This window comes from Nicotiana attenuata, unplaced genomic scaffold (genome assembly GCF_001879085.1).
Source record: "Nicotiana attenuata strain UT unplaced genomic scaffold, NIATTr2, whole genome shotgun sequence".
Classification (NCBI taxonomy): domain Eukaryota; kingdom Viridiplantae; phylum Streptophyta; class Magnoliopsida; order Solanales; family Solanaceae; genus Nicotiana; species Nicotiana attenuata.
In genome coordinates this window covers 39,158-63,256 of record NW_017673309.1, presented here as the reverse complement: position 1 = coordinate 63,256, position 24,099 = coordinate 39,158, and the positions used below count along the sequence as shown (strand labels likewise).

Below are 24,099 nucleotides of genomic sequence, written 5' to 3'. Positions count from 1 at the left end.
GGGCCGGTTGAGCCGGATATGGGCAGGTCAAAACATTGGATAATGCAAAAATGTATAAAATGTCCAACATGCCCATATTTAATATAGAAAGAAAAATGGTTAATCAGTGGATAAACTTTGGAGAGAATTTTTAGTCCTTCAAATTTGAGGAAACCTCAATTTGGGCTTTGCAAATGTAAAAGTTAAATTTATCGGTTATCCGTTAAGTATTATTTTAAGTTGATAATACAGATCTTATCAATATTTTGCTCATTTTCAAAAAGTTCATTATCCAACCTATTTTTTAGTGGATAATATGAATGGATAATTATCTTTTTATTAATTTTGCCACCACTAAAGTATATTACTCTTTATTTGGATTTTTACAAGTATAGATATTGAAAGAGTCAAAGAGAAAAAGAAAAAAACAAAAAGACTTAATTACAATTCACACCTAATCCATAAACCATTAAGAGAGAGAGAGAGAGAGGAGAAACAAGGGGAGATGATGGAACCAAGAGAAATTACAGCAGAAAACTACTATAGCAAAGACTTTGAATGGGACCAACTTCGGCACGAGATCGAAAACGATCCTTCTCTAGTCCACCACTTGCTTCCTTTTCCCCAAAATCAACATACCCTTTCTTCTTCAGAAGATTCTCAAGCATGGAACAATTTCCACACTCGCCAGAATTCCACTGGAAAATTCTTCAAGGTAACTATTATTCACTGTTTCTGTTGATTGTATCCTGAGCTTGCATTTGTATATTTTGTTTCTTAACTTTGTTAAATTTCTAAACATTATGAATGTGGTTTTTTTTGTTGCCAGAAAGCCATGATTTTCCTGAAAGTTTTCAACTTTATAATTTTATGGAAATTGGTTGCTGTTGATATTGTACTCATCTTGCATTTGCATAATTTGTTTCTTAACTTGGTTAAATTTGTAAACTTTGTTAATGTGGTTGTTTGTCTTGTACTCAAATGACAACGGGGAAATGACGATATAACTGCTATAATATTAGTGAGCGGAAATATAAGAAAGACACCATAACTATAATATTATTGAGCGAAAATATAGGAACTTGAATCATGCTAGGCACTATCCTAAGAATACATGATTAAACAAGCCTACCTCTATTTATTTAGAGGATACATGAATCAACACAATTAAATAATACACCAGCAAATCTTAAGAAATAATTAGAATAGGAATTTCTTGAAGAAAGAATAAAGGTTCTCTGTATTAAAGAAGATTACTAAGGGTTTGGTTGGAAAGTGTACTAACCAAAACGTGTAAGAAGGAAAGGAAAGAAAGGAAATGTATCTGATGATATTTTGGAAGTACAATGCGAGCCTATATATAGGTTTTAAAGAGGGCTAGAAATAAGATAAGCGTATTGGACACTTGTCCATACATATGCCACTTGTTATATAACATGACAACAACTTTCCACATGGATATATGACTTCATGCAAGACGCCACATACTAGTCCAATATATCTTTTCAAATAAATTAATTTATCAACAATCCCCCACATCAAAAGATATTTTAGGAATGCAAGAGTAAGGAATACGAGAGTAAGATTTGCTGGATTTGCATGGTCCAAATGCAATAGGTTTGGTGTCTTTTGTTATTACCCATATGAACCTAGTTCATGGGATCTATTGACAACATGTTGGCCTTAACCCCATCTCTCTTGAGGTTTGAAGAATTAATTTTCTTCCCGCTGGTTGAGTTAGAGGATTGGCCAAATTAACTTCTGACTTCATATAATCAATGAAAATTATTCCATCTCTCAGCAGCTGCTTTATGGCATCATGTCTCAATTTCATGTGTCTACTAGTACAATTATAAGATTTATTCTTTGCAATAGCTATTGTCGCTTGACAATCACAATGCATAGACACAGGAGGCAATACGTCCTTTATTAAATGAATATTAGCTAAGAAATTTCTTAGCCACTCAGCCTCAGAACCAGCTACAATTGTTGATAAATTAATTTATTTCAAAAGATATTTTGGACTAGCATGTGGCTTCTTGCATGAAGTCATATGTCCATGTGGCAATATCTTCAAGGAAACTTAACCAATTGTCATGCTAAATAACAAGTGGCATATGTATGGACAAGAGTGCAATACACTTGTCTTATTTCTAGCCCTCTTTAAAACCTATATATAGGCTCACATTATACTTCCAAAATATCATCAGAAACATTTCCTTTCTTTCCTTTCCTTCTTACACGTTTTGGTTAGTATGCTTTCCAACTAAAGCTTTAGTAATCTTCCTTTTGTCTTCTTGAGCCGAGGGTCTTTCGGAACCAGCCTCTCTACCCCTTCGGGTAGGGGTAAGGTCTGCGTAAATACTACCCTCCCTACACCCCACTAGTGGGATTTCACTGGGTTGTTGTATTATTCCTTAATAGCTAGCCACTGAAAATATAGAAAACCTTTATTCTTTCTACAAGAAATTCCTATTCTAATTATTTCTTAAGATTTGTTGGTGCATTATTTAATTTTGCTGATTCCTGTATCCTCTAAATAAATAGAGGTAGGCTTGTTTAATCTTGGGGAAACATTTCACATTGCTGAAATAGTTTCTTAGCAGTGCCTAGCACGACTCAAGCCAATTGGTGTATTTCCTATATTTCCGCTCACTAATATTATAGCAGTTATGATGTATTTCCTATATACCCGCTCACTAATATTATAGTAGTTATATCGTCATTTCCCCGTTGTCATTTCCCTAGATGTCTTGAGTTAGGGAAGTGACAGAAAGCCGAGATTTTCTTTAAAGATTTGAACTTTAGTAATTTTAATTGGAAATGATAGCTTGTTAAACAGTTAAAGATCAATAGTTAAGTTTTTACACTTAATTAATGGGGTTGTTTCTCTTGCGTAAGAGAAGTGGCAGAAAGCCGAGATTTTCCTGAAATATTTGAAGTTTAGTAATTCTAAGAGAAAAGTGATTGCTTTGTCACAGATCATTAGTTAAATGTGCAATAATAGCCATCGACGTGGGAACCGAATTGGTGCATTTGCCAAAAGTGTTTGTCAGTGGTAAAGAAAGTTTGGAATCTGAACCTCATAAATTGAGTTATAGTAGGATTGTAGGAATGTTCTTCTAGAGATAGATAACACCTGTCCCTTGGATGATGCTCATAGTATGCTCTGTTAGCTAAGTTTAATCAGCACAAAAGTTAAAGTGAGTTGGCTTATGAATTTGATCCCACAAGTGGACAAAAGATACTTAGCTATAACCTCTGCTACTAACTGATGCAACCACTTTCATATCTAAAAGAAGTTTCAATATTTAGAAGTAGTTTTGAAGTTGATTGTTGAAACACAGTGGCTAAAGTCGACCATGGAGCTCCAAGCTCCACACTTTTATTTTTATACTGACTATGCACCACACTTTTCATTTTCTTCTGGTATGAGAAACTATGGCTTGAGAAATATGATACAAGGGGCTGCGATATGAGAGGAATGGTATGAGGCATGACATGAAAGGTATGATTTGAGGAGCTATAAAATAGAGGTGTTACATAACACTAATGACAAAGAGGTGTAGTAGGAAGCTAATACTAAAAGCTAAAATCTGGACACAACAACAAGGAAGCTAAGGTATGAGACCTCCGTACTAGACTAAGGAAGTGAAATACTAGAAGGGGAAGTGTCATACTTCAAAGGAATAATTAAGAGCTCATTCCGATGACTTCTAGGGGCTGTGTGAATGACCGAACTAGTGCCTTTTTTCTCACTCTTAAAAGGGTTTAGGACTGTGGGCGCCAACTTAACTCAGTGATGCAAATCTAAAGTTTTAGACCATATAAAAGACCTAGTCCACAAAACGAAGTATGTGTACAAATCAAGGGTTTGATGTTGCCTATCTTGGCCAACAAGCTACACTTGAATGGTTGACTTTGTATCTCTTGTAGAACATTTCTTTCATAGCCAAATCTCTCTACAACAGACTTCAAATGAAAGCATGCTCTCCGCTCACATGGTTAACAATATGCTAAAGTCTTCTCACGAAGCTCTTTATTTCGCCCCTTTCTCTTACTAGAGCCTCTTTGGACTTGAGCAATGAAGATTAATCCATGAGGCCTCCTGCGGTATCTTACGAGTTACACACATTAGGTCCAAGGCCTATAGGATTGGAAGCAAGCTTTTGTAGCTAGTTACCAGGGTTTCAATCTCAAGTCCTTAGGTGCAAAGTCCAAGACATCTAATTTTTAGGTTCGAGTTTAGTGCTATTTTTATGGGACTAGGAGTTTTGATGTATTAGATAATTGGCAAAGAATTGAACTTGGTAGATATCTTTCGGAATCCTTTCTTCAATAGTGGTGAGAAACTAAATGGTGGCTAAGGGAAAAAAGAATGTTGCTCTTTCCAAAATCAATCTAAATAGAACACAGGAGTGTGGTTTAAAAAAATTGGCTTCTTCTGTCACCACTACCACAGTTCAACTACTAGAACTTGGTACGAAAATGTTTCCTATGCTTTTGTTCCATAAGAACTTACCGCGAGTTCCTTATCAAAAAGAACATATAGCGAGTTTAAACTGATACTTTTTTGTTCAAAAAGAAAAAGAAAAAGAAAATAAAAGGATTATTTTTCTCATCTCAACTAGAATGAGAGCTGGGGCATTCTCTAACTGGTACTGCTTTGGCTATTCTTCTCTTCTTCTAAACTCATTTATTTTTCTTCAAATGACATCTTTATGTTATTGTCTTTCAAGACAAGTAGTCATCATCTGCTTGTTGTTTTGCTATTTGTTTTGGTTGCGTATTTTGGTACTCTTGTGTTGACCTGATTGGCAGTACAGCATGCATAAGCGTTTCCGTTAACTGTTTGAAAAACATATATTCCACTTTATGTTCTTTCTTAAACATAATTTCTTCCATGTAGGAGCGGCGGTACTTGCTTAAGGAATTCCCTGAGCTAGCCTCTTGCGGGGAATGCTCGACAGTTTTGGAGGTCGGATGTGGAAATGGTAGTACAGCTCTGCCTATATTACGGTGAGGAAGATGTTTCCTTGCTTTGAGTGACTTATTTGTTTAAGCATTTTTAGTCTGAGGAAGTGGCAAAACTCTCTTTGTTTAAGGTGCATAATTATAAGCCACTAGTTCTATGATAGTTTCTTGTTCATTGATATTTTGATATCCCATAATTGATTATCTTGAGTGGAGCTATTCCTAAGTTGACCATATTATTCTTTAATTTTCTTGGAAGTAGCCACAAAATTTAGGTCCAAACACGATATATGAGGCATCCATGCTCAAATGGATGAGTATATAGTAGAGTCTTTACTTCCTATTCAACCTCACCTAGAAACAACACTGCTGACTAGAGATAAGTAACACGAAATCAGAGCTGTGTTCGTTTGGTGATGATGTATTTACTTTACCTTATTTAAGAGCAATGTTGGCGAATCTTCTTTCTTTCTCTAAATTAAGATTAGGTTTATCCAATTTCATCTTGCTTCATCTCTTCGTGATAGTAAGGCTGACCTACTTGTTCATTTGTTAATATTGAATTTCAATGTTCTATGTGAAGATTGAGAATCGCATTATCCTGATCTCATTGCTGAAACTTTGCTTATCTCTTGCAGTGGAAACAAGAGCATCTCTCTGTATGCCTGTGACTGCAGCAAAGAGGCTCTTGAGAGGGCTAAAGAGAATATTGAAGCTGCTAATATAATCTTGGCTAAAGAACGGTTTTACCCATTCCAATGTGATTTCTCTGTGAGTGGATTTCCAAACTGGTTAGTCTGCACTTATTGCTGTGAAAGTTTCTCTCGGAAGCAGAATATGCGCTCCTTAGGTTAGCAAATGTACCAGTTCTTCTGCATTTTATTTGATATGATCTATCATTCTCTGCTGGTACAGCAAAGAGGTGGTTTTTTAAATGGACGTGTTTTGCTCATGCAGATGCAAAAATCTGCAGTAAGCAAGATTTCCCTGATCCACCGATATCTGCAAAGAATGATAGCTGCATTAGGGGAGTAGATTTTGTTACCCTAGTATGTACATTCTTAATTATGTCTCTGATCAGGGCTCGCTTTTGTTTTAATTTAATTATTTAAAAAAAAATCAGGGCTCGTTTTTATTCACAACTGTGTTGATTTCACCAAATGTCTAAGTAGATGGTTATTTCATTTGTAATTTCCAGATATTTACGCTATCAGCAGTGCCACTTCACAGGATGTCAAGAGCAATCGCAGAATGCTTCTCTGTTCTAAAGCCCGGAGGCGTGTTGTTATTCAGGGATTACGGTAATAACCTGACCTAAATATTAGACATTACTTGCAGAACATTGGCAATGTATCTTTTGGTAATCTGTAAAATTTGTATCTGAATTCGGGAAGTGTGAAACTCAGGTCTTTATGATATGACCATGCTTCGTTTCGAGCCGGAGCAAAGAGTAGGATACAGGGAGTACATGCGTTCTGATGGAACAAGGTCTTATTTCTTTTGCTTAGATAGTGTAAGAGATCTCTTCTGTGGCACAGGATTCACTGAGGTATTACTTCCCGTTGGCTACTTTGTGGAACTACAGACAGGTATTTTGGTTCCATTACCAATAAGCTTTAACATATTTATGAACGTTTTTGCAGCTTGAGCTTGAATATTGCTGTGTCCAGTCAGTGAATCGGCGGAATGGGAAGATCATGCGAAGAGTGTGGATTCATGGGAAGTTCCAGAAGCCGCATGTCTATGTAGGTTCATAACCCTGTGGTTTTAATGGGAAAAATGATCTTTCAAGCAGACACATTAATGTTCCATGAGCTTAACAAACTGAAAAAGAGATAAACATGGGTTGTTTTTGACTCTTAAGTCGTCCTCCAACGAGCTAAATCAATGATGCATAGAAGTAGAATACTTGAGTGTACAATGTCAGTGCCTGAGATTCCTTTGATGAATGAAAGTTTCAGTCCTTTCTAGCTATGCATGCAGAGAGGCACTTTGTCTCGTGAAACATATGAAGTGGTGTTGCGGTTGTAAGATGAGATACAGAAAAGGATGAACAAAAGTTTAACAAGATGGTGATATTGTTTCTGTTGACTTCGGCTGTGTGTTATCTTAAGCTTGGGGCTGTTTTAAGGCCAGGTTACATTATGGTGCAGTTTGGTTTGGGAAGCTTCCCAAGGGCGAACTATTGTTGTTCATGTCCTGGAGAATTTAATTGTGAAAAGTAAGTCAACATGAAGACCGGAAGTAAAAGATTTGTTTTGTCAAATGCACTTTTTTCACCTTGTCATTATTAGACATTCAAACTTGGGATATAGAGGATATTGACATGCTATTTTTATGGTATGAATGTATCTGCTGAGCACAAAAAAAAAAAAAGAAAAATGTATCTGCTGAGCTCTTTTTTTTCTCATGCCATCAATTCAATTGGTCGCAGTAAAAGTTTTGAGGATTCATATAGCTGATCCAACTAGCTTAAGGCGTAGTAATTGTTGTATGCCGTGTCATTATTCATGGCATAACAATTTTTATAGAACTAATACATAACTTGCTAAGTTCTGGCTTTGCAGAACCATAATTGGTAAGTGAGAATGTGTCTCTTGTGAGCCATCTCATTTTTTCTGAAGAATCTTGTTCTTCATTTCTTCTATGAATTGGTTGAGATTCTTCTTCGAAGATCCCTCATCAGACAGTGCATTCTGAAGGACCATCTTTGTTTTCTCTATATTCTTCCTCAAATCATCTGATTTACTCATTATCCTTCCAATATTCTCCGCTACTTCTTCCCTCCTGATTAATCTTCCAGTGCAAAGATTCACACCAATCCTCCAATCATTGACCACTAATTTCCTATTAGTAAATTGATCTGTTAAAATAGGAACACACACCATTGGAACTTTACACCATATGCTTTCCAAGATTGAATTCCACCCACAATGAGTCAAAAACCCTCCAACTGCTGGATGTGATAGTACTGCTAGTTGAGAGCACCACGGCACAACCAGTCCTCTACCTACAGTTTCTTCCTCAAATCTACGAGGCAAAATGTTTCTTTCTCCAGAACCTAGGATATTGTGACGTAGCACCCAAATGAAACTCACCTTACTTATTAAAATGCCCTGTGCTATTTCCAGAATATCCTGTTTACTCATATTAGCAAGACTACCAAATGAGATGTATAACACCGTACCATCTTGTTTGCTATTGAGCCAGTCGGTGTAATCTGACTCTGGCAGCAGGCCTGTTGCAATTGTTCTCTTTGTAAAGCTTGCAGGGAAGACCGGCCCAATTGCGTAGAATGGCTGCTTCTCTTGTATGGCTGAGATAGCTGAAGGCTCTAACTCTTGCACTGTGTTGCAGAGGACAAAATCTGCTTTCTGTGCATCTTCAAGACACTTGAAAACAAAACGAGGCATCACGGTGCTTGAATCAGGATCTTGACAATATGAAGGTAAATCTGCTGGTTCAATGGCTTGGACTCCTGGTATGTATCTAATTGTGTCTTCACACTTATCTGGACAAAATGATTACTCATTAGCTAATTGATAATGTAATGTAGCCAAGGGTGTGGCATATGGTCAATGAAGTGGGCCGAGAACCATGAGGTCTTAGGTTCAAATCCCAGCAGAAACAAAAACACTAGGTGGTTTCTTCCTATTTGTCCAAGCCTTGGTGAACAGAGGTACTTGGTACCTGTTGTTGGCGGGAGGTAACAGGTATCCAATCGAATTAGTCGAGGTGCGCATAAGCTGGCCCGGACACCACGGTTATAAAAAATAAATTGATTATGTATTGTAGTCACTGAATAGACAGTACTAATAGCTTCAAGATATGGAGTTCTTACCATGACATCCGAAATGGCCTTTACTCTTGAGCAGGTCCATGTGGTAGTAGATAGTAAGCACTGTTGCTGGTTCAGTCCAGAGTGAAACATTGACGAGATTATATATTTTGGCAATCGTTGATGCCCATACGTGGAAACTGTCAGCTATTATACACGAAATGGGCGGGTCTGGTTTCGAATGGATTAGATTTTCAATGAAGTCATCCACATGAGCTTCGAAAACATGAATAAGACCTTCCACAAATTGGCCTGCTTTGGCCCTCCTTTCAAAACTCAGTGGGAAACCATCACTAATTTTGGCATAACGAATGTCAAGACCGGATTTCTGTGCATCGGAGAAAGGGTTATTGTCGTCATCTTTAAGTGACTGAGCTCTAGCTATGTGCTGGTGAGTTGATTCTGTGTTGACAAATGTGATGGTAAAACCTTTTGAAGCAAGCTTCATGGCAAGATGGGTGAATGGATTTATATGGCCTTGAAGAGGAAGTGGTATCATTACTGCATGTAGCTTTGGGTGTTCTTCTACCCCCATTTTGGTATAGGAGATGGTTGCCTTGTTTGAGAAAGGTAAGTGTATTATTAATATAGCACCAAAGGAGGTGCAGGCATATAAGAGATGGTTTCCTTCTATGTTTATATAAGAGCTTGGACGGAGATGGTCGCTTTATATTTTGTGCTGGTGGGAAGTAGCAGGTCCACCGTAGAATTAGTTTAAGTGCGCATAAGCTGGTCTGGACACCTTCGTTATTTTAAAACAAAAAAATGGTGGCTTATGTTCTTTGATACAAAAGGGTTGAATATTGAATATTTATGTGAATTTGGACCTCTCCAAGGGTATCTCTTGGGAGTTTAAGGATATGAGATGGGCCATTGTGCCACAACCAAGAGGTACTTAGACGCATGTATTGTATTCATTTGTTTTGTATAAACATCGGGTGCAAGTAAAAATTTTTTTCCGTAGATCTGTCCGGCTTCTAGAAGCTACTTGATGTATGGCCAGCATTCATTGTGCAAGAATCTAGGGAAATTGGACATGTTAGTGGCGGCTAGGTCATTCTTAAAGCTGCATTCATTTTCAATAATTGCACTGCATTGTCTGTTCATTGCATTTGTGTTTGTCCCTTTCTTTCAATATCAAACTTTTGCTCTTTTGCTTTTCTTTGTGTCGGGTTGTGAATAATTGGTTAATACACATTATGGTCTTGCTACTTTTTCTTTTAATTTATTGTTTTTGGTTTTATAATAACACATGGAGGAAATTTGTCCGACTAGACCTACAATCTCTTGAAAATTAATGATGATATTCTTAGCTAAAAGATTTTGTACGCCTTTTGAGATAAATTCTCTTCATGTAATTTTGGGTTTACCTCATTTACGTTTAACACCGTCAATCATCATATTGTTGTACGTGTGGACTATTTCATTTGAAGATCTATATAGGATATTATTAAACCATCTTAGACCATCTTCTCTCATTATATCCTATCTGTGGGCTATTGTACATTCATCTTAACACTCAAAATTTCATGACTTGAATATGTTGGATCTAACCGTTATTTTCTGGAATACATCTCCATAGTTTCATTTGAAAATAATATGCACCATAGAATATCATCCAATATACCATTTAGTCAGCTGACTCATAGCTACGTAAATATGTAAGTATGGACTAACATAGAACCCTGGTGCAAAGAAATGGTGTTTGTTGACAGAATAATTTGAAGAAAAAAATTCAACTTTTGGAAAACAAATGCCTGTTGCCATGTTGCTGGACTTCCAAAGTGTCGTTAGACACCCCAAGTTTTGATGAAAAGAGACGACTAGACTATATATGTTAAAACATGTATATTATACATTAATATACAAAGAATACGTAATTTTGGGGGAGGCCACACTATATAAATTTCCCTTATATTTATATTATAAGCTAATGGATCAAGGTTCCATATTAAGAGATTGATAACAACTGGCTATTTGTATAAAGATCTCAGCGAAACAGTTGGTGAATGTATAATATGTTTATAATTCATGTATAATATGTGTACAATCGTATTTATCAGTGAATGATCTATGTATATTGGTTAGAAAATAAAAGATGAATTCAACCGTCTATTTGTATAAAATCCCATAACGAAAAGACTCAAGAGCCCAAAAATGATGGAGAAATTCTAAAATAGCCAGATTTATAATTGTTCATTTAAAATAGCCACAATTTTAAAAGTAATCGAAATTTAGCCACTTTTCATGTAAAGATAAATCTGAACGAAAACGCTGTTCAAATTCCGAAAAATACTCCAGCATAATATACTGGAGTTCCAGTATAATATACTGGTCCAGTATAATATGCTGGAAGTTCACACACAGGTGCTCCAATTTCCAGTATATTATGCTGGAACTTTTAGCGTGTTGGAGTTCCAGCATAATATGCTAGAAGTTCATACACAGGTGCACCGATCTCGAGTATATTATGCTGGACCGGTCCCTGTTGCAGCAAAATAGTGGCTATTTTTCAATGACTTTGTAAACACTGGCTATTGAATGACCACTCCGAAAACTGGCTAGCCCGTGCTATTTTAACCAAAAATGAAGTTGTAAGCCCAGTACATCGATCTGATAAAGTAGGCCCATAGTCAAGTTTAGCGGGTCTGACTGAAATTCAAAAATAGCCAGATTTACAAGTGGTCATTCAAAAATAGCCACAGTTTCAAAAGTAATCGAAATTTGGCCACTTTTCATGTAAAGATAAATCTGAACGAAAACACTGTTCAAAATCCGAAAAATACTCCAGTATATTATACTGGAGTTCCAGCATAAGTATACTAGAACTCCAGCATATTATAATGGAGTTCCAGCATAAGTATACTGGAACTCCAGCATAATATACTGGAGTTCCAGTATAATATACCGATCCAGCATAATATGCTGGACATGTGCTCCAATCTCCAGTATATTATGCTGGAACTTTTCGCGTGTTGGAGTTCCAGCATAATATGCTGGAAGTTCATATACAGGTGCACCAATCTCCAGTATATTATGTTGGACCGGTCCCTGTTGCAGCAAAATAGTGGCTATTTTGTATTGGGAAAAATTGAGTTTATATATATTGAAGCAATTGAAAGATGACATATCATGACACGTATGCTGGACAAAGAATGATGATTAGCAAAGAGGCACGAGTTGCAACAGATACGAGCAAAGGTACGAGCAGAGACACGAGTAGATAATCAAAAGACTCGGTGCTCGTACCTATTTAAGTCCAAGATTTAAGGAGAATGAATCTGACAGCATAAGAGAGAAAGGATACAGTATTTAATAAGCATTAAATACTGAAGACGTTAGAAAATCTGTATTGAATTATAATGATTGTCATTGTAACGAAATATTAAATACCTTTAATTGTCTATAATAGCCTTATTATGACAGAGGCAAAACGTATATCTTAGAAATAGCTATAAAAAGGAAAAGACTGATCATTTGTAGACACACGAAATATCATCGGAATATACTGGTTTACTTTGCTTTCTTCTGTTCATCTTATTATTTGCAAAAATCAATTTCCTTTATTCATTTTATTTTTTGATTATCAGTAACCCGAGTGCTTCTAAAATAAAGCTTTGACCGAAATTCCACTTTTTGGTTAAACAAATTGGTTCCGTTACCGGGAATCTGATAATCTATTCTTAACCTAACCTTTTTTGTTACATCAACAACCACGTCAAATGTTAACGACAACACCCAAGGAAACCAAGGAAACCATCAACTCCAAGGGAATTCACAAGATAATCGCACCCCGATCCCTTCTCCACAAAGCTCCCCTCGGCGGTCTCGAGAGGGCACTCTTGATGGATCTCATTCAAATGCAAATGCTCATTTTGAAAACGATGAAGCTATCAATGAAGCTTTGCAAAAGCTAATCGCTCAACAGGTCAATAAAGCTCTCGAGGCCTTTGCCAGCCAGTTACCTGTTGCACCATCAACACCAATTCCAAATAACAACACTTTGGAAAACCCTCGTTCCGTGCTTGCTAATTCGGGCAGTGGTGGAATCCCCAGCGAGTCACGAGATGGAGAACCAGGTAACTTAGTCAATTCTGATTTACAAAATTTAGTATTAACATTGCAGAAACAGCTCAAGGAGCAAAGTGACCGCATAGAGCAAATACCTGGAGTACCGCCTGTAATCAAAGGGATAGATATGGACAAATATTCACAACAACCTTGGAAGCCAAGTGCTGCTCCTCTCCCAATTCCAAAGAAATTCAAAATGCCCGATATTTCAAAATATGATGGAACAACTGAACGAGACCACGTGACTGCATTCACAACTAGCGTCAAAGGCAACGACTTTACCAAATAAGAAATTGGATCAGTATTGGTCAAAAAATTCGGTGAAACACTCACTAAGGGAGCATTAACATGGTATTCTCTTTCACCCGGAAATTCCATAAATTCTTTTGTTAAGCTTGCAGATTCATTTATCAAAGCACATTCGGGATCTCAAAAAGTCGAAAAAAGAATGGAAGAAATTTTCAAAATCAAGCAAGGGGACTCAGAGTTGCTTAGAGAGTTCGTGGACAGGTTCCAGCATGAAAGAATGACGTTACCACGTGTACTAGACAATTAGGCAGCTATAGCCTTCACCAGTAATTTGTATGAAAAAAGCTCAGAAGCCACGAGACGACTCAAGGAAAGTCTTCGTGAATTCCCAGCAACAACATGGAATGACGTTTATAACAGGTACAACACGAAGCTAAGGATAGAAGAAGATATTATCTCACGGTCTCAAAAAGAGGAAAATGTGAGTTCGAGACGGGCGGAAACCGAAAAAAGGTCCGGTAAAAACAGATACGAACCATATATAGGTCAAGCGGGAAAAGATTCACGATCAAAATAGGACAATTCAAGGTACGATCATAGATTGAGGAATAGAGAGTCGGGTTCATCATCAAGGGTTGGGAATGATCAAAACATGCGAGAGACGCGGGATGACGATAGAAACTTGAAGGCAAGATTTGGCGGTTATAATTTTAATGTAAGCACTTCCGAGCTCGTAGCTGTTTTAAGAAGCATGGGTGATAAGGTGCGGTGGCCAAAAGAAATGAGATCAAATCCAAACAGGCGCAATCCTGATCACTGGTGCGAATTTCACAACGATCATGGTCATAAAACGACAGATTGTAGATTGCTACAAGGTGAAGTTGATCATCTATTGAAGCAAGGATATCTTACCGAATTATTCAGTGAGAAAGGTAAGCAAGCATACATGAAGAATAGGCAGAGCCCCCTAAACCGCCTTCTCCCAAAAGGACCGTTAATGTTATAAGCGGAGGTGAAGAAATCATGGTGTGACGTACACAGCAGCCAATAAAGTTTCCAAAGTCACAATTACCCACAGGAAGCGGGTGTGACATGTCTTAGAGGAAGAAAGTATTACGTTTGATGATGCAGATGCGGATGGCGTATTAACTCCACATAACGATGCGCTGGTAATATCTCTACTTGTACATGATACTAATGTGAAACGAGTTTTGATTGATCCATGTAGTTACGTGAACATTTTTCTACTAAGAGTAATACACGAGATGCAAGCTGAAGATAAACTAGTACCAAAGGCGCATACCTTGTCTAGATTCGACAATTCAAGCGTTTTGACAAAAGGGGAGGTAACGCTTATTACATTCGCAGAAGGGGTTGTCAAGGATACAAATTTCAGGTAGTAGAGTTGGAAATGGCTTACAATATGATTCTCGGGAGACCATGGATCCACGAGATGGATGCCGTTCCGTCTACCTTGCATCAAGTTATCAAATTTCCATCACCATGGGGAATATGTAAAATCCGTGGGGATCAACAGACATCCAGAAGCATCAACTCCGTAGCAGATTCAGGTACGAGAAACGAAGAAAAATAGCAGTTACAGAATCCAGTTGCGGATACTACAACACAAACCTCAACTGAACAAGGGCGAACAAATGTGGACTTTAGGCCCGATTCCATTCAAGAACCAGAGGAAAACGAAAATATCAAAACAACAATTGAAGAGCTGGAGGCTGTGGAGTTATTTACACAATGGCCAGAAAGGAAAATCTACGTTGGGGCTAACCTGAGCCGTGATATGAAAGGTAAGTTGATTGAATTCTTAAAGACTAACGTGGATTGCTTTGCCTGGTCCCATTCTGATATGACAGAAATTCCACCGGAAGTAATGACTCACAAGTTAAATGAAGACCCATCATATCAACCCATCAAACAAAAGAAAAGAGAGCAGGGGACTTTCAAGAATCAGGTAATTCAAGATGAGGTTCAAAAACTATTAAAAATTGGGTCTATCCGCGAGGTAAAGTATCCTGATTGGTTAGCTAATACAGTTGTGGTGCCGAAAAAGAATGGCAAATGGCGAGTTTGTGTAGATTACACAGACCTTAATAAAGCTTGTCCTAAAGATTCTTTTCCATTACCACATATAGATCAACTAATTGATGCTACTGCAGGACATGAGTTATTAAGCTTTTTAGATGCGTATTCCGGGTAAAATCAGATCAAAATGGATCCCCTAGATGAAGAAAAACCTTCATTTATCACAGACAGGGGGACTTATTGTTATAAGGTAATGCCTTTCGGTCTCAAAAATGCTGGTGCAACGTATCAAAGATTGGTAACCAAAATGTTCCAAGAACATTCGGGAAAAACTATGGAAGTCTATATAGATGATATGCTTGTCAAATCTTAACAATCAAGAGATCATATATCCTATTGAACTGATACATTTCAGATTTTACGAAAATTCAATATGAAACTAAATCCCGAGATATGTGCGTTTGGTGTTTCATTAGGTAAGTTTTTAGGTTTTCTTGTTTCTAACCGTGGTATTGAAGTAAATCCCGTGCAGATTAAAGCCATTGAAGAAATTCCTGACATGCGTACAAATAAGAAAGACGTGCAAAGACTAACGGGGAGAATTGCAGCTCTGGGAAGATTTCCAAATCATCAGAAAAGTGCTTTAAATTCTTTTCAGCTCTTAAAAAGCAAGATCAGTTCGAATGGACTGAGGAGGGTCAGCAGACACTCAAAAATTTGAAGACATACCTGTCAAATCCGCCGTTGCTCGCAAAACCAAAGGTTGGAGAAAAGTTGCTCATCTATCTTGCTGTCTCGGAAGTAGCGGTTAGTGCTGTCTTAGTTCCTGAAGACCAAGATAAACAATCTCCAATTTATTATGTCAGCAAATCATTATTAGACGCGGAGATGCGGTATCCTCAATTAGAAAAGCTTGCACTTGCACTAATCATGGCATCTGGGAAACTTAGGCCTTATTTTCAATGTCACCATGTTGTCGTAGTAACTGCTTATCCATTACGCAATATATTACACAAGCATGAGTTGTCAGGTAGATTAGCCAAATGGGCTATAGAATTAAGTGAATATGACATTACTTACCAGCCCAGATTTGCGATAAAATCTCAGGTGTTAACAGATTTTTTGGTTGATTTTAGCCACGGGATGCAATTAGAAGCAGAAAAAAAACTACAGGTGTTCAACGGGTCTAATCCAGGAATTTGGACCTTATTTACTGATGGCTCATCTAACGTGAAGAGAGCAGGTTTAGGAATTGTTTTGGTGCCACCTACGGGTGAAACCATTCGTCAAGCCATAAAATGCCATTCTATAACTAACAATGAGGCAGAGTATGAAGCTGTGATTGCAGGTTTGGAACTGGCACGAGAACTTGGCATTAATCAAATTNGGCATCACATACCAGCCTAGAACCGCGATAAAATCTCAAGTGTTAGCAGATTTTGTGGCTGATTTTAGCCAAGGAATGCAATTAGAAGCAGAAAAAGAATTACAGGTGTTCAACGGATTTAATCCGGGATTTTGGACCTTATTTACTGATGGTTCGTCTAATGTGAAGGGTGCATGCTTAGGAATTGTTTTGGTACCACCTACGGGTGATACCATTCGACAAGCCATTAAATGTCATTCTATAACTAACAATGAAGCAGAGTATGAAGCTATGATTGCAGCTTTAGAACTGGCACGGGAACTTGGCATTAATCAAATTGTAATCAAAAGCGATTCGCAGCTCGTAGTTAACCAAATACTGGGGACTTATACAGCCAGGGAGGTACGAATGCAGCAATACTTAGAAAAGGTACGGGATCTGATTAGACAATTTCAAACCTGGAAAGTCATACAGATACCAAGAGATTAAAATGTCGAAGCAGATGCCCTAGCCAATCTCGCATCTGCGGCAGACGTGGCGAGCAATGAAAATGCTTCTGTAATTCATTTGTTTCATTCAGTACTTGATCCAGACAAAAATGAGGTAAATTTTAATAACTTAACCTGGGATTGGAAAAAAGATTGTCGCTTTTTTGCAGTATGGTACTGTCCCTGAAGACAAGAAAAAAGCTCACGCGCTTCGAAAAAAGGCTGCTCGATACTGTTTAAAGCAAGGCAATCTTTATCAAAAAATGTTCAGTGGCCCCTTAGCGAGATGCCTCGGGCCTTCTCAAACGGAATATGTAATCAGAGAGATACACGAGGGGCATTGTGGAAATCACGCAGGAGGAAGATCACTGGTGAGAACCATGATTAGACCAGGCTATTATTGGCCTAAAATGGAAGAAGAAGCGGAGAATTTCGTGTCTAAATGTGATAAGTGCCTATATATGGTAATAACATGCATAGACCTGAGGAACTGTTACATCCAGTCATTGCACCGTGGCCTTTTTATGAAATGGGGAATGGACAGGTAAAATTCCTACTTGTACTCACTGACTACTTTACTAAATGGGTAGAAGCAGGAGCATTTAAACAGGTACGGGAAAAGGAACTCAGATATTTCATTTGGCGAAATATCATATGTCGATTCGGTGTACCAAAGGAAATCGTGTGTGATAATGGCCCACAATTTATAGGCGCACAAATCGCAGAATTTTTTCAAAGTTGGCAGATCAAAAGGATTACGTCCACGCCTTACCATCCGGTGGGTAATGGACAAGCTGAATCAACAAATAAAGTCATTGTCAACAATTTGAAGAAACGATTAGAAGAATCTAAAGGCAATTGGCCATAATTGCTACCTGGCGTTTTATGGGCATATCGCGCGACAGCAAAAACTAGCACAGGTGAAACACCATTCTCATTGGTGTACGGAGCTGAAGCCTTAATTCCGGTTGAGATAGGGGAACCAAGCACGAGGTTTACGCAAGCGTCAGAAGAATCTAATGAAGAAGAAATGCGCATAAACCTTGACTTACTTGAAGGAAGAAGAGAAGCTGCATTAATAAGAATGACAGCACAAAAACAAGTCGTGGAACGATATTACAATCAAAAGGCCCGACTAAGATACTTCAAGATTGGGGACTTCGTACTCAAGAAAGTTTTTCAATCCACGAAGACGGCTAATACGGGAAAATTTGGTCTAACCTGGGAATGACCTTACATGATTCATGGTATTGCGGGAAAAGGAGCATATGAGCTGGAGACAATGGATGGCAAGATATTACCTTCACATTGGAATGCCGTTCACCTAAAGAGATACTATTTCTAAGGAATACCCACGGTCAGGTATCCTCATTTTATATTCTATTTTTGAATTGTTAAAATTTTACTAACAATTTTAGATGATAGGCAAAAAGCTAACCCGTACTAAATGATGAATCACGACCTGCAAGGCACGTGGAATAAATTAAAATTCCCGGTCTAGGGTTACACCTATTCTGATAGAAATTGATACGGGTTAAGCAGTCTTCATCTAAAATTATACCTCCGAGTCCCGTGTGTTTTATTCCTTTACAGGAAGAAGACTAAACAAGAGGAGTAATCAAGTGCTCGAGACTTCATACTTCAAAGTTCAAACACTTGGGGACTATATAATATACGTGGACATATGTGTATAAAGAAGGCAAAGAAGAAGCCTAAAAAGTTTACTCATTGAATGAGTCAAGTGCAGAGCAAAAGCCAATGAAAGTCAGTCACGAGCAAGGCCAAAGCAAAACCTTATCATAGTTAGGTTAAAAGCAATGTACTGAAACAGGTTATAAATAAAAACCTTGTATACATGTACTGAAACGGGTTATTACATAAAAACCTTGCATTTTATTCTTTCTTTTTTAAAAATAAAAATCTTTTGTAAGAAAAACAGTTACGAAAAAGTTATAGATGTTATTTAAATACATGTAAAGTGTTATTTAAGACTTGGCCAAGTTCAAATAAAAACTTGTCAAAGTTATTTCAAGAAACATGTGTGTTCCTATTTCTTTTGTCGTATATTAACACCATTATGAAGTTGAGACGTCTTCTTCATTAAGTGTCGAATATAAAACGGCCCTCTTTTATAAAATTCATGATTCATTTAAAACATTCATGGGATAAAGAAAGCATTTTTACAAAATAAAAATGCAAGTTATTCAGTAAGTCCTTAAATGTAAAAGCAAGAATAAACAAAACAGAAGTTCAAATAACAAACTTCTTAATATTAAAAAGTTTAGACTAAGTGTGAACTTAGCCATAAACTAAAAGTTGCTTATACAAAATGCCCCATAAAAGGTCTGGGGACTTAACGTTTTTAACAAACCCTTAAAAAGGACCAAGGGTTACAACCATATTTCACCAAAGAAAAAAGAAAAAAAAGTCACACATCATTAACTTGTCACTGAGGAGTCGAAGAAGGAACCAAAGCAGGATCATCAGCAGGAGCGGGTTCAACTTGACTCGAAGGAATTGGAGCACTAACCATACCTATATCATCTTCAATGTTCTCAGAAGTTTCAGCCACGGGAGAAGGAAAATCTTGGCACTGCCGAGTCTTTTCAATAGTCTTTTTGATTTTGGCTAACTCAGATTCCAAATTAAAATTCTCCTGGCTAACTTCAACAAGGGTATCATGGCGAGAATTTATAAACGCCCAACTCACTTCAAGTGCGGTTTTGTCTTCAAGAATCTCGTAATCTCTTTCCCAGTTAGCAATTTCACTTTTTAGCTTCTCATTCTCAGCCAAGGCAGAATCGTAGGAAGTTTGAAGAGAAGCATGTGAACTCTCTAAGAAAAGAACTTTTTTAGAAGACTCCCGGAGGTCTTCTTGAGTTTGAGTCGGAGTCTGCACGAGTTCACCAGCATATGCTTCTTTTTCATCTAAGAGAGCCTTCAACTCTCTGATCTCTTCACTTGCCTTGGAGAGTTGCTCGGAAAAAGAGGTTTCAAGACGATTCTTTTCCTTACTTGCTTGATTTGAGGAGGCTTTTTCAACCGCTAACTCTGAAGTCAAAGCCCTTACCTGCTGTTCTAAGGTACCTTTGCTTTCTTCTAATATTTCCATGTCGATCTGAAGACTTTCATACTGTTCCTTCCAATTGTCTGCCTCTACTCGATAATCATCCATTAATTGTTCTGAGAGGGAAACCCTCTTCATCATCTCCGTGCCAATGAGATTGATCTTAAAAAAAAAAAAGAAAAAGTGAGAAACCTAGAAATAAGAAAAGGGTGAAGTCAATCTCCAAAAAGGATACCTTTAAAGAAGAATGAACTATATCATTCATCAAGGTCAAAGAACTATGGCCATCAAGCATCGCCCTTTCAACTGGACCAATAAAAGGCTTCGACAACACGTCAGCTCGGCCTGACTTCCTCAAAAGGTTTCCTTCAGCAGGAACTTCGACGGTAACTCGCCTCATAGTCTCACCTCCACTTGAGGAACCAACCTCAGTATAGTGAACAGTTGAAGGAGGAGTAATCGAAGGAGGAACTGTAGAAGCAGTCAAAACAGCCTGGGGAGGAACGGTAACAGCCACAACTGGTAAAGGAGGAATCACAGGAATGGGAGTAGAAAAAGAAGCAAGGGGTGCTTCATCAGAAATCGGACCTAAACTTTCATTATCAAACCCGCGGTTAAAAAGCTGCTCAACAGAATCATGAGTAGAAGCGGGAACATCATCGTCAGGGATCACCACCGGGGCTTCAACAGACTCGATAAAAGGAATAGAATGAGGGGAAGATGCTTCATCATCAAAAACGATTCGTCCACGAGCTCGTGGCCTTTTTACCAAGGAACCCTCGTCTTCCTCTTCTTCAGAGTCTTGGTCAACAGTAGCTTTTCTTCTCGAAGTATCTCTTGGGCCCTTTCCAAAGAAATCCGAGAATCTACGACCGCCTCAGCCCTAATACCTCGAACAGCAAATACTGATAAAAAGAAGGATTAAAATAAGTTCTGAAGAGTTAATAAAAAAAGGTTATAAAAAAAAACTCTTACCATGAGTTTTCACTTTCCAGCCAAATCGTTGGGAGAGAGTTTTCCAAGATCTACCCTCCATTGGAGCTGTATTTAACAAATTTCCTACCCAACCACGGAAATTGGGAATTTCATCAACAACTCCCATGGTTGCTGGAAAAGAAAAGGAAAATTAAAACAATGATCATCAAAATTGAGGGAAAAATGTACGAGGAAGTTATTAAAAAAAATTAACGTGCAAAATGCCACTTCTCACGGAAGGGAACATTTTCTTCACCCACTAAACCAACAGTGGGGGCAGCAACAAACCCGGCGTACCAGCCACGGTGTCTGTCATCTTCTGGACTAACCAAAACTCTTTTACTCCTTGTTACTAAAGTAAAAACACCTTGGCGAAAGAGTCCGGGAGAATAAAGGTGAATTAAATGAGAGAAAGTAAAAGGCACGCCTGCCATGTTGGTCAAATGCCTCAAACAGGCAACAACCCTCCACACTATAGGGCCAATTTGACCTAAACAGACGTCGAAAAAACGACAGAATTCAAGGATAATGTCACGACCCAAACCCCGATCGTGATGGCGCCCAACACATTGCTAGGCAAGCCCGACCATTTACACAACCTTAGCCAAATAACCTATGAAAGTAATTAAATATTCGCTACCATAATACCAATTTAGTACGGAAATTTTTGATAAGATCTCTAACATTCGAAAACCTCAAAATAAAATACTAAATAGCCCACCGAATCTAGTGTCACGAACACGAGCCTCTAAAACAGATTATCCACCTATTACAAATCCGACTAGGAAAATTGCGAATAAAATAATAAAGATAGATGGGAGAGATCAGAGCTGCGAACGCCATGCAGCTACCTTGATACTCCCGGATAATGCTGCTCAGCTGACACAAGTCCTCACTCACCCTGTGGTGTACCTGAATCTGCACACAAGGTGCAGGGAGTATTGTGAGTACTTCCAACTCAGAAAATAATAAATATAAATAAAGTCTAAGGATAAGAAATCCTAAATAAACACAAAGTAAAGCTAATAATACCATTAAACAGCAATACAGTTAGAATAAACATCACAACAGATGAAGAAATAAATAACAGTTAAATATGCAATGCAACACATAAACCGGTACCTCTAGTACCCCGCTGCGGCCGTGCAGCCCGCTCCATTTATTTAACGTCGACGGCGCTCACTGGGGGTGTGCAGACTCCGGGAGGGGCCTCTTACGGCCCAAGCGCAATAATAAGCCATCTCGTGGCATCGAACAGGCCCTTGGCCTCATATCAATATCATTATTAAACCACTGCGGCGTGCAGCCCGATCCCATACTCAGTCCAAAAATCACACAACAGTATAAAAATATTCAGCTTAAACTTCATTAAAAATATTGCTTAAGTTCCAAGTTTTGAGAAAAGGTGGCCGAGTTTGCAAAACAGTATTAAATACTAGGACTGAGTTTAATATTTATGAATATGGTAAGAAACCAGTAAAAATAATCCCTGAAGGATTCAAGTAGTTGGCACAAGGCCCAATGATAACAATTTAATCCATTTTTATAAGGATATCACGAAACTACAAACAAATAGGTAGTAATTTTTTATTAAGCGGGACAGACCAAGTCACAATCCCCGACGGTGCTCTACCCCACGCCCATTATCCGGCGTGCAAGTCACCTCACATAGCACTACGTTGTGCAAATTCGGGGTTTCAAACCCTCAACACAGCATTTACATTTATTACTAACCTCAAGCCGGCCAAAGTCCTAGCTTGCTATGCCCTTGCCTTTCGAATTCACCTCTTCGCGCGTCGAATCTGACCAAAACCACAATGGATATGTCACAATATGCTAATGGAATATAACCCAATCGAAAAGACTCGAAAAACATCGAAAATCACGAAGTTGGCAAAACCCGAGCCCCGAGCCCACTTCCCGAAAAATTATAAAATTCACATCACCGGATTCCTTATCTCGCCACGAGTCCATGCATATAAAGAACACCAAAATCGGAGTCCAAATGACCCCTCAAATTCCCATTTTTGTTCTCTTATGTTTCAAGCCCTAAACCACCATTTTTTACCTTAAATCCTTGAGTTTTCAGTCTAATTTCATGTGTTTGCACCATAAAATCGTGTTTTTGGTTTAGAAATTCTTACCTCAATGAAGTCCCTTGATTCCTCTCCTCCAACTCGCCCAAATTCTCCAAGTCCGAAGTGAAAATATGAAACCCTTTCAACAATTCGCGAAGGGAAATAAAACTATTCTGACCAGTTATTTCCGCATCTGCGGCTCTGTGACGACCCAAAGGGTCATCACCTGTTTCCTCATTCATTCTGTGCTTCCGAGGCCTTGAAAACCTTATTTTTACTTGCCTCGATTTGCGTGCGCAGTCCGGGCGCGTAGCCGGAAAGCTTTTATGTTGAAATATGTGAATTCTATGAAAAATTTGAAGAATTTTGATATTAATATGTTTAAGGTTGACTTCGGTCAACATTTTTGGTAAACGGACCCGGACCCAAGATTGGAAGGTCCCGGAAGGTCCGTAGAAAAATATGGGACTCGGGCATGTGCCCGGAGTCGAATTCCGAGGTCTAGAGCCCGAGAAATAAATTTTTCTGTGAAATTATTTTTCTGAAATTATTAAGGAAAATGGAAATGAAAATTTATTAAAAGACTGTGGTATCGGGCTCGTATTTTGGTTCCGACGCCCGGTACGAGTCTTATATATTGTTTAAGCGCTTTCTGTGAAGTTTGGTCGAAATCGGACGTCGTTTGACGTGTTTCGGACCTAAATATCTAAAGTTTGAAGTTTATGAAGTTTGAAAGGAAAATGATGATTTTGAGGCTTGATTCAATGATTTTGATGTTATTTTGGCAATTTGATCGCTCGAGTAAGTTCGTAGGATGTTATTGAGTTAGTGTGTGTGATTGGTTAGGAGCCCCGAGGGCTCGGGAGTGAATTGGAGGNAAATAGCCACAGTTTCAAAAGTAATCGAAATTTGGCCACTTTTCATGTAAAGATAAATCTGAACGAAAACACTATTCAAAATCCGGAAAATACTCC

At 38.2% G+C, this 24,099-nt stretch overlaps 2 protein-coding genes across 2 annotated transcripts; one reads left to right on the top strand and one right to left on the bottom strand.

The window, feature by feature from the left end:
• Positions 1 to 395: 395 nt before the first annotated feature.
• LOC109216021 (methyltransferase-like protein 6) lies at positions 396 to 7,296 on the top strand. Its single transcript, XM_019380149.1, has 7 exons — positions 396 to 694; positions 4,889 to 4,998; positions 5,592 to 5,803; positions 5,911 to 6,002; positions 6,152 to 6,254; positions 6,360 to 6,502; positions 6,597 to 7,296. Exons 1-7 carry the CDS (start codon positions 485 to 487, stop codon positions 6,708 to 6,710), a joined length of 984 nt encoding a protein of 327 aa, XP_019235694.1. The 5' UTR covers positions 396 to 484; the 3' UTR covers positions 6,711 to 7,296.
• A 41-nt stretch (positions 7,297 to 7,337) lies between these two features.
• Positions 7,338 to 9,691, bottom strand: LOC109216020 (UDP-glycosyltransferase 86A1-like). The gene is made up of 2 exons (XM_019380148.1): positions 8,795 to 9,691; positions 7,338 to 8,464 (listed from the first exon to the last, which is right to left on the bottom strand). The coding sequence occupies exons 1-2, from the start codon at positions 9,324 to 9,326 to the stop codon at positions 7,563 to 7,565; spliced, it is 1,434 nt and encodes a 477-aa protein (XP_019235693.1). The 5' UTR covers positions 9,327 to 9,691; the 3' UTR covers positions 7,338 to 7,562.
• Between the last annotated feature and the right edge of the window lie 14,408 nt (positions 9,692 to 24,099).

Coding starts and splice junctions, on each gene's coding strand:
- LOC109216021 (XM_019380149.1), top strand. CDS start 485: ATGATGGAACCAAGAGAAATTACAGCAGAAAACTACTATAGCAAAGAC. Junction 695..4,888: donor CCACTGGAAAATTCTTCAAG/GTAACTATTATT, acceptor TCTTCCATGTAG/GAGCGGCGGTACTTGCTTAA. Junction 6,255..6,359: donor GTTGTTATTCAGGGATTACG/GTAATAACCTGA, acceptor TGTGAAACTCAG/GTCTTTATGATATGACCATG.
- LOC109216020 (XM_019380148.1), bottom strand. CDS start 9,326: ATGGGGGTAGAAGAACACCCAAAGCTACATGCAGTAATGATACCACTT. Junction 8,465..8,794: donor AGGCCATTTCGGATGTCATG/GTAAGAACTCCA, acceptor CATTTTGTCCAG/ATAAGTGTGAAGACACAATT.